At 37.2% G+C, this 15,696-nt stretch overlaps 2 protein-coding genes across 2 annotated transcripts in view; one reads left to right on the top strand and one right to left on the bottom strand.

Annotated features, from left to right (window-relative positions):
* The window catches only part of amdhd1 (amidohydrolase domain containing 1), a 22,136-nt gene extending 16,811 nt beyond the window's left edge, over positions 1-5,325 (top strand). Inside the window, exon 10 of the mRNA XM_051948086.1 lies at positions 4,555-5,325. The gene's annotated coding sequence lies outside the window, so the exon portion shown is untranslated. The remainder of the gene's footprint in view (positions 1-4,554) is intronic.
* LOC110963734 (tetraspanin-9) overlaps positions 1-15,696 on the bottom strand; it is a 22,843-nt gene extending 7,147 nt beyond the window's left edge. Inside the window, exons 1-7 of the mRNA XM_022212204.2 lie at positions 15,511-15,696; positions 10,957-10,998; positions 9,644-9,724; positions 9,326-9,517; positions 7,563-7,637; positions 7,369-7,470; positions 7,131-7,262 (exon numbers count right to left, since the gene is read on the bottom strand). Coding sequence (XP_022067896.1) covers positions 7,131-7,262; positions 7,369-7,470; positions 7,563-7,637; positions 9,326-9,517; positions 9,644-9,706 — 564 coding nt within the window. The 5' untranslated portion in view covers positions 9,707-9,724; positions 10,957-10,998; positions 15,511-15,696. The remainder of the gene's footprint in view (positions 1-7,130; positions 7,263-7,368; positions 7,471-7,562; positions 7,638-9,325; positions 9,518-9,643; positions 9,725-10,956; positions 10,999-15,510) is intronic.

Here is a 15,696-nt window from a genome sequence, read left to right as displayed (position 1 = left end):
TTAGTATGTCGTCTGAAAATGAACAAAAACGTCATAGTTTAGTATGCCGTCCGAAAATGGACAAAAAACACCATAGTTTAGTATGTCGTCAAAAATGGACAAAAAATGGCATTCTGTGTCCGAAAATGAACAAAAGCGTCAGAGTTTACTATGCTGTCTGAAAATCGACAAAAAACGTCATAGTTTAGTATGTCGTCCGAAAATGGACAAAAAAACGTCATAGTTTAGTATGTCGTCCGAAAATGGAGTAAAAAACGTCATAGTTTAGTATGTCGTCCGAAAATGGACAAAAAACGTCATAGTTTAGTTTGTCGTCCGAAAATGGACAAAAAACGTCATAGTTTAGTATGTCGTCAAAAATGGACAAAAACGTCATAGTTTAGTATGTCGTCAAAAATGGACAAAAACGTCATAGTGTAGTATGTTGTCAAAAATGGACAAAAACGTCAGTTTAGTATGTCGTCCGAAAATGAACAAAAAAGTCATAGTTTAGTATGTCGTCAAAAATGGACAAAAAACGTCATAGTTGAGTATGTCGTCCGAAAATGGAGTAAAAAACGTCATAGTTTAGTATGTCGTCGAAAATGGACAAAAACATCATAGTTTAGTATGTCGTCCGAAAATGGACAAAAAACGTCAGTTTCGTATGTCATCCGACAATAAACAAAAAACGTCATGTCATCCGAAAATGTACAAAAAACGTCATAGTTTAATATGTCGTCAAAAATGGACAAAAAATGGCATTCTGTGTCCGAAAATGAACAAAAGCGTCATAGTTTACTATGCATTCTGAAAATTGACAAAGAACGTCATAGTTTAGTATGTCGTCTGAAAATGAACAAAAACGTCATAGTTTAGTATGCCGTCCGAAAATGGACAAAAAACACCATAGTTTAGTATGTCGTCAAAAATGGACAAAAAATGGCATTCTGTGTCCGAAAATGAACAAAAGCGTCAGAGTTTACTATGCTGTCTGAAAATCGACAAAAAACGTCATAGTTTAGTATGTCGTCCGAAAATGGACAAAAAACGTCATAGTTTAGTTTGTCGTCCGAAAATGGACAAAAAACGTCATAGTTTAGTATGTCGTCCGAAAATGGACAAAAAATGTCATAGTTTAGTATGTCGTCCGAAAATGGACAAAAACGTCATAGTTTAGTATGTCGTCAAAAATGGACAAAAACGTCAGTTTAGTATGTCGTCCGAAAATGAACAAAAAAGTCATAGTTTAGTATGTCGTCAAAAATGGACAAAAAACGTCATAGTTGAGTATGTCGTCCGAAAATGGAGTAAAAAACGTCATAGTTTAGTATGTCATCCAAAAATGGACAAAAAACGTCATAGTTTAATATGTCGTCAAAAATGGACAAAAAATGGCATTCTGTGTCCGAAAATGAACAAAAGCGTCATAGTTTACTATGCATTCTGAAAATCGACAAAAAAGTCATAGTTTAGTATGTCGTCCGAAAATGGACAAAAAATGTCATAGTTTAGTATGTCGTCCGAAAATGGACAAAAACGTCACAGTTTAGTATGTCGTCCGAAAATGGACAAAAACGTCATAGTTTAGTATGTCGTCAAAAATGGACAAAAACGTCAGTTTAGTATGTCGTCCGAAAATGAACAAAAAAGTCATAGTTTAGTATGTCGTCCGAAAATGGACAAAAACATCATAGTTTAGTATGTCGTCAAAAATGGACAAAAACGTCATAGTTTAGTATGTCGTCCGAAAATGGACAAAAAACGTCATAGTTTAGTATGTCATCCGACAATAAACAAAAAACGTCATGTCATCCAAAAATGTACAAAAACGTCATAGTTTAATATGTCGTCAAAAATGGACAAAAAATGGCATTCTGTGTCCGAAAATGAACAAAAGCGTCATAGTTTACTATGCATTCTGAAAATTGACAAAGAACGTCATAGTTTAGTATGTCGTCTGAAAATGAACAAAAACGTCACAGTTTAGTATGTCGTCCGAAAATGGAGTAAAAAAACGTCATAGTTTAGTATGTCGTCCGAAAATGGACAAAAAAACGTCATAGTTTAGTATGTCGTCCGAAAATGGAGTAAAAAACGTCATAGTTTAGTATGTCGTCCGAAAATGGACAAAAAACGTCATAGTTTAGTTTGTCGTCCGAAAATGGACAAAAAACGTCATAGTTTAGTATGTCGTCCGAAAATGGACAAAAAACGTCATAGTTTAGTATGTCGTCCGAAAATGGACAAAAAATGTCATAGTTTAGTATGTCGTCCGAAAATGGACAAAAACGTCATAGTTTAGTATGTCGTCCGAAAATGGACAAAAACGTCATAGTTTAGTATGTCGTCAAAAATGGACAAAAACGTCAGTTTAGTATGTCGTCCGAAAATGAACAAAAAAGTCATAGTTTAGTATGTCGTCAAAAATGGACAAAAAACGTCATAGTTGAGTATGTCGTCCGAAAATGGAGTAAAAAACGTCATAGTTTAGTATGCCGTCCGAAAATGGACAAAAAACACCATAGTTTAGTATGTCGTCAAAAATGGACAAAAAATGGCATTCTGTGTCCGAAAATGAACAAAAGCGTCATAGTTTACTATGCATTCTGAAAATCGACAAAGAACATCATAGTTTAGTATGTCGTCGAAAATGGACAAAAACATCATAGTTTAGTATGTCGTCCGAAAATGGACAAAAAACGTCAGTTTCGTATGTCATCCGACAATAAACAAAAAACGTCATGTCATCCGAAAATGTACAAAAAACGTCATAGTTTAATATGTCGTCAAAAATGGCATTCTGTGTCCGAAAATGAACAAAAGCGTCATAGTTTACTATGCATTCTGAAAATTGACAAAGAACGTCATAGTTTAGTATGTCGTCTGAAAATGAACAAAAACGTCATAGTTTAGTATGTCGTCCGAAAATGGACAAAAAACACCATAGTTTAGTATGTCGTCAAAAATGGACAAAAAATGGCATTCTGTGTCCGAAAATGAACAAAAGCGTCAGAGTTTACTATGCTGTCTGAAAATCGACAAAAAACGTCATAGTTTAGTATGTCGTCCAAAAATGGACAAAAACATCATAGTTTAGTATGTCGTCCGAAAATGGACAAAAAACGTCATAGTTTAGTTTGTCGTCCGAAAATGGACAAAAAACGTCATAGTTTAGTATGTCGTCCGAAAATGGACAAAAAATGTCATAGTTTAGTATGTCGTCCGAAAATGGACAAAAACGTCATAGTTTAGTATGTCGTCCGAAAATGGACAAAAACGTCATAGTTTAGTATGTCGTCAAAAATGGACAAAAACGTCAGTTTAGTATGTCGTCCGAAAATGAACAAAAAAGTCATAGTTTAGTATGTCGTCAAAAATGGACAAAAAACGTCATAGTTGAGTATGTCGTCCGAAAATGGAGTAAAAAACGTCATAGTTTAGTATGCCATCCGAAAATGGACAAAAAATACCAGTTTAGTATGTCGTCAAAAATGGACAAAAAATGGCATTCTGTGTCCGAAAATGAACAAAAGCGTCATAGTTTACTATGCATTCTGAAAATCGACAAAAAAGTCATAGTTTAGTATGTCGTCCGAAAATGGACAAAAAATATAATGGTTTAGTATGTCATCAAAAATAGACAAAAAAACGTCATCGTTTAGTATGTCGTCCGAAAAACGATAAAAAAAAAGTCATGGTTTAGTATGTCGTCAAAAATGGACAAAAAATGGCATTCTGCTTCCGAAAATGAACAAAAGCGTCATAGTTTACTATGTTGTCTGAAAATCGACAAAGAACGTCATAGTTTAGTATGTCGTCCGAAAATGGACAAAAACGTCATAGTTTAGTATGTCGTCAAAAATGGACAAAAAAAAGGTCATGGTTTAGTATGTCGTCTGAAAATGGATAAAAAACGTCATAGTTTAGTATGTCATCCGAAAATGGACAAAAAACATCATAGTTTAGTATGTCGTCAAAAATGGACAAAAAAAATGGCATTCTGTGTCCGAAAATGAACAAAAGTATCATAGTTAACTATGCATTCTGAAAATCGACAAAGAACGTCATAGTTTCGTATGTTGTCCGAAAATGGACAAAAACGTCAGTTTAGTATGTCGTCAAAAATGGACAAAAAACGTCATAGTTTAGTAAGCCATCCCAAAATGGACAAAAAAATGTCATAGTTTAATATGTCGTCTGATAATGGACAAGAAACGTCACTTATTGTCCAAAAATCGACAAAAAACACCATAGTTCAGTAAACTGTCCCAAAATGGACAAAAAAATGTCATAGTTTAGTATATTGTCCGATAATGGAAAAGAGACGTCATTTTTTTTCCCGAAAATCGACAAACTGTCATAGTTTAGTATGTAGTCCAAAATGTGACAATAAAGTCATAGTTTATTAGGTGGTCCAAAAACATCACAAAAAAAGTCATAGTTTAGTATGTCGTCCAAAATGTGGAAAAAACATTATAGTGTAGTATGTCATCCAAATCGTGGAAAAAAATCAATGAAGGAGCTGTTCCAGCATATTTGTTGTTTACTATCCACTTTTTTTTGTTTCTCTAGGTTCTCGTGGTCAGCCAGGAGTCGAGGTGTGATGTTGGATGTTGAGCTGTGAGAGGAAGGATCTATATTCCTGATTTAATGGGATGATCAGTAGTGTCATAGCTCCCTTCTCTATTTATAGTCTCTTCAGTTTGATGTGGTTTCTTCTTTCCCTCATGTTTCAAACCAGTGGTCCTCTTTTGTGATGTAAACACTGTTGTCCTCAGATGAGCTTCCCTTCAGATGAAGATGGACTGCAGCCAATTCATGGCTCCGTCCAGTTGATCCACTGTCCACAATCCTGCCAACTGTTCCGGACCAGCCGCTCAGTGGTCTTAATCGACCACACAATTCTCTGTTTTAGCTCCCCTTCTATTGGCAGTTTGGTGAAATTTGATGAGCAATTAATGCACTGAGGTCATAAATCATTTGAGGACAACAGTGCAGACATTTAACAAAAGAAGTCTGACTATTCTGTCAAACCATAAAAGACGCCGTCTATATCAACTTCTAACATTCATAAGTAAACAGAGAGACCAGACTACGTCTATCCTGAGTCCTGAGATCCATCTTTAGACAGCTGGCCTCAGGTGACCAAACCAACTCCGAGACTGAAGAAACCTTTTAGATGAGAAGTGAAACGTCTTCTAGAAAGTCTAGCTGACTTTGTTTTAGCACTTGGATTATGACTGAAAACCTCCACAGAGGAAGTGTCAACAGGTTCTTTATTTAGAGAAAAAGCTGTTATTGGTAATAATGATGACAATAAATAACTGGAGCTGTGAGACTGGAGCATCTGATTGAATGCGTCTTAAATACGGAACCATTTACACCTTCAAACGATTTGTCTCTCAATACTCTCCAACTTTTATGGAGGTCAGTAAAAACTAACGCTTAGAGACATTCAGTGAGTAAATTATAGGGTGCTAAAAAGATGAAACTGATTGTTAATTTAAAAAAATTACTCAGAATATGTAACAGTAGCTTCTTAACGTAGCATACAGTGGTCCCTTGTCATATCGCGGTCTCACCGTATCGCAGATTTTTTGCTATATTATATTGATTTTGTGGTATATAGGTATTTTTATACATTTATTATTGTGGCAAACTGCGTTTACTATCTTTTATGCAGTCTGCAGTCAACAATCACAGAGCCTGACACTCACATTCCTTCGGCACCTGAAAGACTAATGCTGCTATTGCATTTATGCCCTTGTGTAAATATGTTCATTGTTCTTTTTAAATTGTACTGTTTATTGCTGTTTTTCTTGCTTTGACAACAAACGGGAACTTCATTTTGTCTGCACTGTTACAGTGACCATATGTGTGTTAAGGGGAAAACCTAATGTAGGATTTTAATATATTTTAATATTTTTGTTTCATCAAATGTCTCCATCCAACAAGGACCTGTGTGGTAACACGTTATTTCATTTGTGTCACATTGCTAACCTTTTGTTTTATTTTGTTCTCTCCATTTGAAAAATTCGACAGATATTGACGAGAAAAAAAAACTAGGCTGACTAAACCACAGAAATACAATAAAACACAGTGTAACACGAACATAAACCACAATAATGACATTTAAACCCTCAACACCCCAAGCTCCCATGGTGCATTGCAGCACAAAAGTTCAGTTGTAGAGACCAGCTCTGAGATCGCTAGAGTATTGTAAGTAAAGTCGTCCCGCGTCTATCACCAAGTAGCAACCATATTTATTTCATTATTTATATATATTTTAAGGCTTTATAAACCCTCCCCACACACTGCAGAGCAACACTATGACCAGTGATCAGACGCTGATAAATGTAAAATATATTTTAATTATTATTTTTCATATTGTTTGTATTTTTTTAGGCTAGAAAATTCTCATTTTTCCACAAACTAATTAAAATAATGTACTGATCGCACAGCTGGTCGCTATGACTGAACTATTGTGCTGCAGTGCACCATGGGAGTTCGCTGTGTTTGGGGTTTAAATGTCATTATTGTGGTTTATGTTAGTGTCATGCTGTTATTAGTGTTTGTGTTTTTGTGGTTTAGTCAGCCTAGCTAGTTTGGTTAAGCGTTGTCAGGACTGTGAGTGTGAAATGTGAAGACTTCCTGACATATTTTCTCTAATTTGATTTTCCGTGTGTCAAAATAAAAGCATCTACCAGTTGCAGAGTGCATTAAAGGCAGATATCCTTTCCCTAGCGCCTTTTTATAATCGCTCACCACAATAATAAATGTATAAAAATACCAGTACAAACCTGTGATATGGTGAAAATCTGCGATACAGTGAGATTGTGAAAAATGAACCGCGATATGGTGAGGGACCACTGTACTGTGTTTTTGTTTTTTTTACTCCTACAGCTTTAAGCTGAATGTCTTTGAGTTGAGGACAAAACAAGACATTTGAGGACGTCATCTTTAGCTTTTTAGAAACAAATCAACAATATAAATAATGATTAGTTGCTCATTTCTATATTTTGGGCAACAACAGTAAGTCAGGCTTTGGGTCCATAAACAACACTTACTCCTGTGTAACCGTTTTTTTTTTTCCATGGGGTTTACTGACAATAGGAAGAAGTTAACAGACATGTGGTTTAATAACTGACCCGTGTCCAGAAGGCGTTGGAGGCGTTGCGTCCGCAGCCCGGGAAAACCTGCTGGCAGCAGCGGTCAGGAACCACGTTCTCATGCAGGGCGACGTACCAGTCGTTGTGGTTCATCACTCCACAGCACCTCCACTGGAACACAAGCAGCAGTTATTCTGAGCTGCAGAATTCATCTACAGCTAAAGTTCCACACCAGCTAGAGGCCTGTACGGTCTTTATTATGATGGATGTGATCTACCTCTCCCTGGATGGTGTTCCATGCGTCCCTCAGCCCAGCGTTGTTGTCCGTGTTGTACAGAACCAGACCTTCTTTCAGGTCACGTCTGGCATTTTCATTCACCTGGGCGGACGGAGGTAGAGAGGTGGATTACGGGACGTGTAGGCACACGAAGCTGCAGCAGCAGAGGATAAATATTAATGTTCCAGTCTTACCTTGTCTGTGTAGACGAAGAAGAGGATTAGGAGGATGAGTTCAGCCAGGAGGATGATCAACAGAACGATGAAGAACTAATGAAGAGAATGAAAGCGTCAGACAATCACATTAAAAAGGCTTCAACATAATTTAAAACACCAACATTGACTGACTTTCACTCATAAATCACATGAAAAAAAGCTGACACCTAAAAAAAAGTTTCCACCAGATTAAATCAGGGTTTGAATTATTTTGCTATAAACTGTCCAATCTTAAACTAGGTCCTAGCTGAAAATGAAGAAAGATTACATTCAAACCTCAGTTTAGCTTTTAATCAAAATGAAAATTAATTTTAATCCTGGTATTTCTGCACCAAAACCTTAAATTTCAATTTATAATGTGCTCTTGTATTACCCATTTCATGTGTTTTGTTGTTACTGTCATATTTTTACTGCAAAATCTGCATCTGTATGGAAATGGCACAATAATGACTAGAAGTAGCAGGAAGTGACAACACCATAAATCATTAAAAAAACAAACAGAAGTTGAATTTCTTTGATTATTTATTTTGTAAGATTTTTTTAAAACTCTGCTTCTCACCATGATTATGCTGTTTCCACTGAGGCACAAGACTTTAAATTACAGTGAGAAAAAATGACGCTTCAAAACTGCTTGTTATTTCAGAAGCTTAACCCTCCTGTTGTCCTCATTTACTGTACGAGCACCAAAATATGTTGTTTCCTCGTCTGAAAAAAATCCAAAAATTCAGAAAAAAAATCCAAAAAATTTCTGAAAATTTGCAAAACCTTCAGGAAGAAAATTCCAATAATTCCTTAAAAGTTTTATTTAAAAGAAATCCTCTAAATTTGGCAAGAAAATTCTTGTGAATATTTTCAGAAAATGAGTAAAAATCTTCCAAAAAAAACTAAAACTATCTAAAGTAATTACATATATAGAAGTAAAACTTATGTTTTTTAACCCTTTAAGCTTCAGTCAATTCCAGCCGTTTTCAGTACAAAAAATCGCTAATATTCTATTTTTAAATAAAAAAAAATTACGAAAAATACAGGGAATATTGGACGCGCATCGGGAGGTGCATTTCCTTGAAAACGACCGATTCGGGGATTTTATACCGACTTCAGGACATGTTTTGGACAAAATAGTTTACTGGCTTGTGTCATCTGATTTAAAAGGTTGGATTATGGCCGTTTTTTGTGGAATCTTTTTTTGTGTGTGTAATAATAAACCCGGAAATGTGAGTCGCGCTGTGTGCTTTGAAGCCGTGTATAGAGAACGGATGGATGAATATTTGTTTTTGTCGGACAAATGTGTTTTTCTCACCCGCTGTGGTAATCGCATCTGAAAGTGGTTTATACCGGCGGATTCATGAGAATCTAAGCTTTCCATCGGTGTATAGTGTTTGTATAATCGCGTTTGCACCCGTCGGACATTCTTGAAATTCCTATGCAAATTAGTAGGTGTACCGCCGGCGGTACACTGAAGCTTAAAGGGTTAAGAACATTCACAAAAAATGTTCTTCACAGAAAAAAAAAAATTGTCAATGTTCTTAAGAAACATTTTTAACATTTCTTTTCTTCCACCAAAAAAATGTTCAAAGATTTCCCAAAAATGTTGAAAATGTGGACATCAGAAGCTTCACCGTGAAAATATATATTTTTTCCCACATTTTCAAACTTTAAAAACAGATCAATTTGACCTGCAGGATGACAAACTTTAATTAGAGTTAATCTCACAATCAGTAATATTACTTTAGTGAACTCACACTCAGCAGCAGGCATTTGTTCTCCTTGATGGCACCCAGGCAACCCAGGAAACCCGTCACCATGACGACAGTGCCGAGGGTGATGATGAGGTTGGCGGCCGAGAGCGACGGGAAGGAGGGCGACAGGGTGGCAAAGCTGCCCTGAGAAACCGACAGCCAAACACCGACACCCAGCAGCCCACAGCCACCCAGCTGAAACACACACAGGAAACTCAGACACTTCCTGCCGATTTAATGATAATAAAACGTTTGAACTCGTGTTCTGATCTGAAAACATCCAGAAAACAGCGTCAGACTCGGTGAGTGTTGAGGAATTACCCAGAAGAGGAGGTTGAAGAGGAAGAGCATGTATTTCACGCAGCAGATGCAGCCGCGAGCCATGACTGAACGAGACAGGAACTGCAAAACAAACCAACCAAACAAAAACATTAAAAATAATTTTAAAGTTTCATAAAAGACAGAACATAATGATGAAGTCTCTTCTTACTCGGCATCAGGTGTTGCCTGCTCACAAAATTAATGAAAACTGTTGAAATGACTAAAAAAAATAATAATAATAATTCAAAATTCCTCCAAAATATCTTGAAATCTGTCTCCGTTTTCAGTCTTTTAAACTGTGACACTTGGACGGATGTAAAACTGATCTGGCTGAACTCAAATGTGCTTTTCATTAATTAAAAAGCAGTCAAATGACATGAAAGTTGTGCAAAACTACAGAAAAATTGCCCTAAATGACTTACAGATTATCCAAAGTAATAGAAAACTGTTGAAAATGACTCAGAAAATGTCCAAAATTACACACAAATGATCCAAAATGTCTTGAAATCCGTCTCCATTTTTATTCTTTTAACCTGTGACACCTGCATGGATGGAAAACTGATCCGGCTGAAGCTTTTGACAGAACTCTGTGTTTTTCATCCATGAGAAATCAGTCAAATGACATGAAAGTTGTGCAAAATGACAGAAAAATTGTTCTAAATGATTTACAGATTATCTAAAACAATGGAAAATTGTTGAAAATGATTTAGAAGATGTCCACAATTACACACAAATGATCCAAAATATCACTATTACAGATTCTAGTCAGTCGAATTTGAGGAGTGTATAGGAACAAAGCCATGAAGATTTGACGAATTTCAGCTCTAAAATAAACTTTAGTTGCACCAAGTCTGGTCTGACGTCATATTTAGTCGTTAAAAGTGACACTATAGGCGTAACATTAATGGATAGCTCCATTTCTCACTCCATAAATCAAAATAATGTCAAATGGCAGAAAAAAAAATCCATTACTGGCACATTTTTCAGGCATAAAATGTTCTAAAAATCCAGAGGTGGGAAATAACCAAGCAAGTACTGTACTTTAGTGCAATTTTAATGTACTTGTGCTAATGTTTGTGACTGAAATCATGCTGCATTTTGTTTAAGTTTGCCATGAATCCAACTTCATGGAAAAATGTTCTCATTTATATCTACTTCCATTTGGCAAAACAAACATTTTGGAGGTTTTCTTTACTCTGTTATGGAAGTAAAACAGCATAAAATCTCTAAATTGATCAGAGCATGAATAAACGTGTTTTCGCCTGTAGCGCCTCACCTTAAACCACAACACATTTAAGAGGAGATTAACTCACCACTTCAACAAGCAGGAGAACAAAGACGCTCTAGTGATGTACCTGTGACACACAAAGAAAGCACACTGTTAGCACAACAAGTGTTTGTTATTCTAAAGCCGGTTTTGAGTGCTGTTATTGTGTCCTGCTTGGTTACTTCAAATCCAAAACATCGTGCTTGAAAGCGGCATGACTCAGTGGAAAGACTTTACATGTCACAAAGAGTGAAAACACACTACAGGGTCTAGTTTTTTTTTTGGCCTTCTATTGGACAGGTGAGTCATTCCATGTCAATTCAACAAATGCTTGTTGCACCACTTTCTCAGATCCTCCCAAAAATTTTTTTGGGCTTTATTTGGGTAATTTTATGAACAAATGCAAAGTATTATGGTTATAAACATACAGTATAAGCAGTAATGATCTAATCTAATACCCATAGTCAGTCCAAACTTAATCCTCGCCTATGATTTTAGGGTTTTAAACTACTAAAAAAAGCAATTTATACTCCTTTTACATGGTCAGAATTTTTTCCCCTTCCAAAACTTTTACCCTTCTGGTGAGAAAAGTATAGAAATGAATGAAAATAAAAAATACTGGACTGTGGAATTTCCCAAAATATCCTTATTATTTCATGGGCGACTTTATTTTGGGTTTTTCATGCCTCTATTTTAGGACTTATTCTTGTGAAAAGACATTGAAAGAATGAATTTTCTTCTTTACTAATGAAAGTTGCATAAGGTAAAAGTTTTAAAACATTAAAATAAAGCTTATTTATTGATTTATAGGCTGTTGAACTCAGGTGTAGACCCAAAATAGCCTAACTTTAGGCATTAAAAAGTGCATGTGGGATACATGGTACGCGGTTCAAATTTTTTTTGGAGGAACTAGTATGTGTGAAGTATGTGTGAACTTACTTTCATATTTGTTTCTTGTGCCAAAGATGAGCAACTGCTGAATCAATTTACTATACATTTTGATCCTCGTTTTTGTTTTTAGGAACCATTTACATGACCAACTAAAGATGAAAGATGAATCTGAAGCATCAGCATCGTAGTATAAGTTACAAAGGGCATATCTGAAGTTAATTATTATATAGACATTGTTTTTTCTTTCATACAGTAACTGAATAAGAAGAAATGGCATCACTCCCAGACTGCATTCTCAGGACAGCCTCGGTATCGTATTTGACTTATCAGCTGAATTTGAAGATTTGCAAGTGAAATTCATGCACCCAAAAGGTCCCAGCAAGAAGTTCACATGGCCTAGAAAGGATGACGTAGTGTGGGTGCCTACAGCCCACATCCTCTGTCCAATCACTGCTCCTTCAACACGCCGTGGTGGACAGTACCACATATCTGGTGCAGATGATGGCCTGATTTCAGAGAAATTCAAGCAGTTCAAAGGACAGAAATAGTGGTGTGATAAGTTGGGGACAAATTACATGTTTTACATGGGACCTAAGGCAATATAACTCATTTTAACTGCAATATATTAGTTAGAATTCCTAAAAAAACGCCTATAAAACATAGTGCATTTCTTGGTTAAATTGGCCATGAAGGATTCAAGAAACAATGTTGATACTTCAGATATCAATTATTCGGATGTTTATTGTTATACAGACAAAGTTTCATGTTTCTACTCCATGTCCCACATTGGTTTCTGTGCCAATATATGTATGGTGTTTTTCAGTCTGTTTCATAAATAGGCATCGTTTTGAGGTCTAAGGAGACTAGCTAGCTCTTGGATATTTTTAGGTTAGAGAGAACTTTTAAGGTACTTTGAGATTTTTATAACATATGAACCTTGTTACTTATTAAAATTTGTGAAAAAAATGCCTAAATTCTTGAAAAATGCCATTTTCGCCAAATTTTTAAATTGCCCTGTACCACAGAGAAATGGGTATATTCATTCCAAATTTTTTTTTCCTGCTCTATTGTTAAGGTGTTTGAACCCTTCAGATCACTTGTAAGTCTATATCATCAGTCAGTTCCCAGTATTATCTTCCTAAATCAAGCCTTTCTACCTAACATATCAATTTCCGAGTGGAAAAATAGGGATTTAAATATTTTATAACTTAGCAAATAGCAATCATATGATGTTAAAACTTTGCAAGTAATCTATTCTTATGTTGGGATAGTTAAAAAAAAGTTTGGAGATGATCAGAGGAGGTCATGCAACAAAATTTCCTCAGATTTGTTGAAATGAGATGGAATGACTCAGGTGCAGTATAGAGATAGACAGGAAAGGAGGGAGAAGAGTGGTGGGAAGACATGCAGCAAAGGGCCACCAGCGGGAACCGAACCCGGGACACTGCGTCAGCAACCAGCCCCTGTATGTTGGTCACCCGCTTAACCTGTTGAGCTATACGGGCACTCATCAGTAATATCCAGTAGTGATTTTGTTCAGAAATCACACAGTACATATTCCGCTTATTTCTGATAATTTGTGTAACTTTTGAAAATTGCCTTTAATGTTCAGCGTAGAGACGAGGCTGAGAGCTATTTGCTTTTGGTTTTCAATGGAATGAAAGAAAAACGTTGTGGTGATGATGGATTTACTGAAATGCTGATAAATAAGCAAACCGTTTTCTATTTGTTTCACGGGGGTCTTCAATCCCAGCACTCCATGTGCCCAAAGACCCTAAGGAACCTTATGTGCTGCAGTTCGCCAAGGTCCTCCACCAATCTAAGGTTCCTGACCAACCCAAAGATACAAAGGTACCACAGCAACCCAAGATTCCCCACCAGCCCAACATGCTCAAGGTCCTCCACCAACCCAAGGTGCTCAAGGTCCCCCACCAACCCAAGGTGCTCAAGGTCCCCCACCAACCCAAGGTGCTCAAGGTCCTCCACCAACCCAAGGTGCTCAAGGTCCTCCACCAACCCAAGGCGCTCAAGGTCCTCCACCAACCCAAGGTGCTCAAGGTCCTCCACCAACCCAAGGCGCTCAAGGTCCTCCACCAACTCAAGGTGCTCAAGGTCCTCCAACAACCCAAGGCGCTCAAGGTCCTCCACCAACCCAATGTGCTCAAGGTCCCCCACCAACCAAAGGTGCTCAAGGTCCCCCACCAACCAAAGGTGCTCAAGGTCCTCCACCAACCCAAGGTGCTCAAGGTCCTCCAACAACCCAAGGCGCTCAAGGTCCTCCAACAACCCAAGGTGCTCAAGGTCCTCCACCAACCCAATGTGCTCAAGGTCCCCCACCAACCAAAGGTGCTCAAGGTCCTCCACCAACCCAAGGTGCTCAAGGTCCCCCACCAACCCAAGGTGCTCAAGGTCCTCCACCAACCCAAGGTGCTCAAGGTCCCCCACCAACCCAAGGCGCTCAAGGTCCCCCACCAACCCAAGGCGCTCAAGGTCCTCCACCAACCCAAGGTGCTCAAGGTCCTCCACCAACCCAAGGTGCTCAAGGTCCTCCACCAACCCAAGATTCCTCAGCAACTCAAAGTACCCCACCAACCCAAAGTATATGTGAAATAAGAAACCAAACACCATCAGAAAGCATGAGAATGTGACTTTTTAACTTTTATATGGACACTGATAGAGTAGCATAATCAAATTCCTGCAATAATTAACCCTCGTGTTGTCCTGTGGGTCAAAATTGACTCGGTTTAAAGTTTGAAAATGTGGAAAAAACATACATTTTCACAGTGAAACTTCTGATGTCCACATTTTCAACATTTTAAAAAAATCTTTGAACATTTTTTGGTGGAAAACATAAATGTTAAAAATGTTTCTTAAGAACATTCACAAATTCGCTGGATTTTGGTTGATTTTTATGTGAATATTCTTAAAGAAAATATTAGAAATATTACTGATATATATGTAACTACTTTAGATATATTTAGGATTTTTTGGAAGATTTTTACTACTTTTTGGAAAATATTGATAAGAATTTCCTTCCCAAATTTGGGGGATTTTTTTTTTTTTTAAAAATAAAACTTTTAAAGAAAACTTTTTAGAAATTATTGGAGTTTTCTTCCTAAAGGTTTTGCAAATTTTCAGAAATTTTGAGATTTTTTGCAGAATTTTGGGATTTTTTTCAGACAAGAAAACAGTGCCTTTTGGTGCTCCTAAATAAAGACAACAGGAGGCTTAAGTTATGGTTTTGTGTATTTTTTTTGTGTAACATCCCAACATTTCCAGAGTCTCCATCTGGCCCCCAGTGAATCATTATTCCTGACTGTTTCCACTCACACTGACGACGTTAGATGTTTTATGTGGAAAGTGGAGCTCAACATGTTTAATTTAAACTTAATTCTCCGTATTAACCAGACAGTTTGATGTGTTTGTGATTAAAATTTGCTGTTAATTATCCTCAGAGGATCCTCGTCTCGACGGAACGTCACTCTGAACTTCCCTTTGCACGGTTTCAAAAGTTTCCATTAATTTAAAAAACCGCAGCGGTGCCATTTTTAAACATGTTATTTTTCCCACTTTAGTGTTAGCAGACATGTTGTTATCTGTTAGCGGATAGTTAGCAGCTCCTCTGTCCCGGGCCGTGATTGTTTTCGGGACCACGCCGTCGGAAAAGAGACGAAGAGGAGGAAAATAAAAGCGGAGAACAGTTTCCTACCGTCAGCAGCCAAGTGGAGCTCATTTCCCCGCTAACGTCTCAGGCTTTCCCCCGCAGAAACTCTCACATGCTGGAGCTCCTTCTCCGAGTTTTAAAGCGCAAATTCGACGGTGGCAAACTGCGAAGTCCTGCTTTGAAGTTTCGTCGATGGCTGCAGGAGGAGGAGGATGTTTTCTCCGGAGGAGG

This window comes from Acanthochromis polyacanthus, chromosome 1 (genome assembly GCF_021347895.1).
Source record: "Acanthochromis polyacanthus isolate Apoly-LR-REF ecotype Palm Island chromosome 1, KAUST_Apoly_ChrSc, whole genome shotgun sequence".
Taxonomy (NCBI): Eukaryota; Metazoa; Chordata; class Actinopteri; family Pomacentridae; genus Acanthochromis; species Acanthochromis polyacanthus.
The sequence above is the reverse complement of the archived record's forward strand: the minus strand, read 5'-3'. Positions and strand labels throughout refer to the sequence as shown.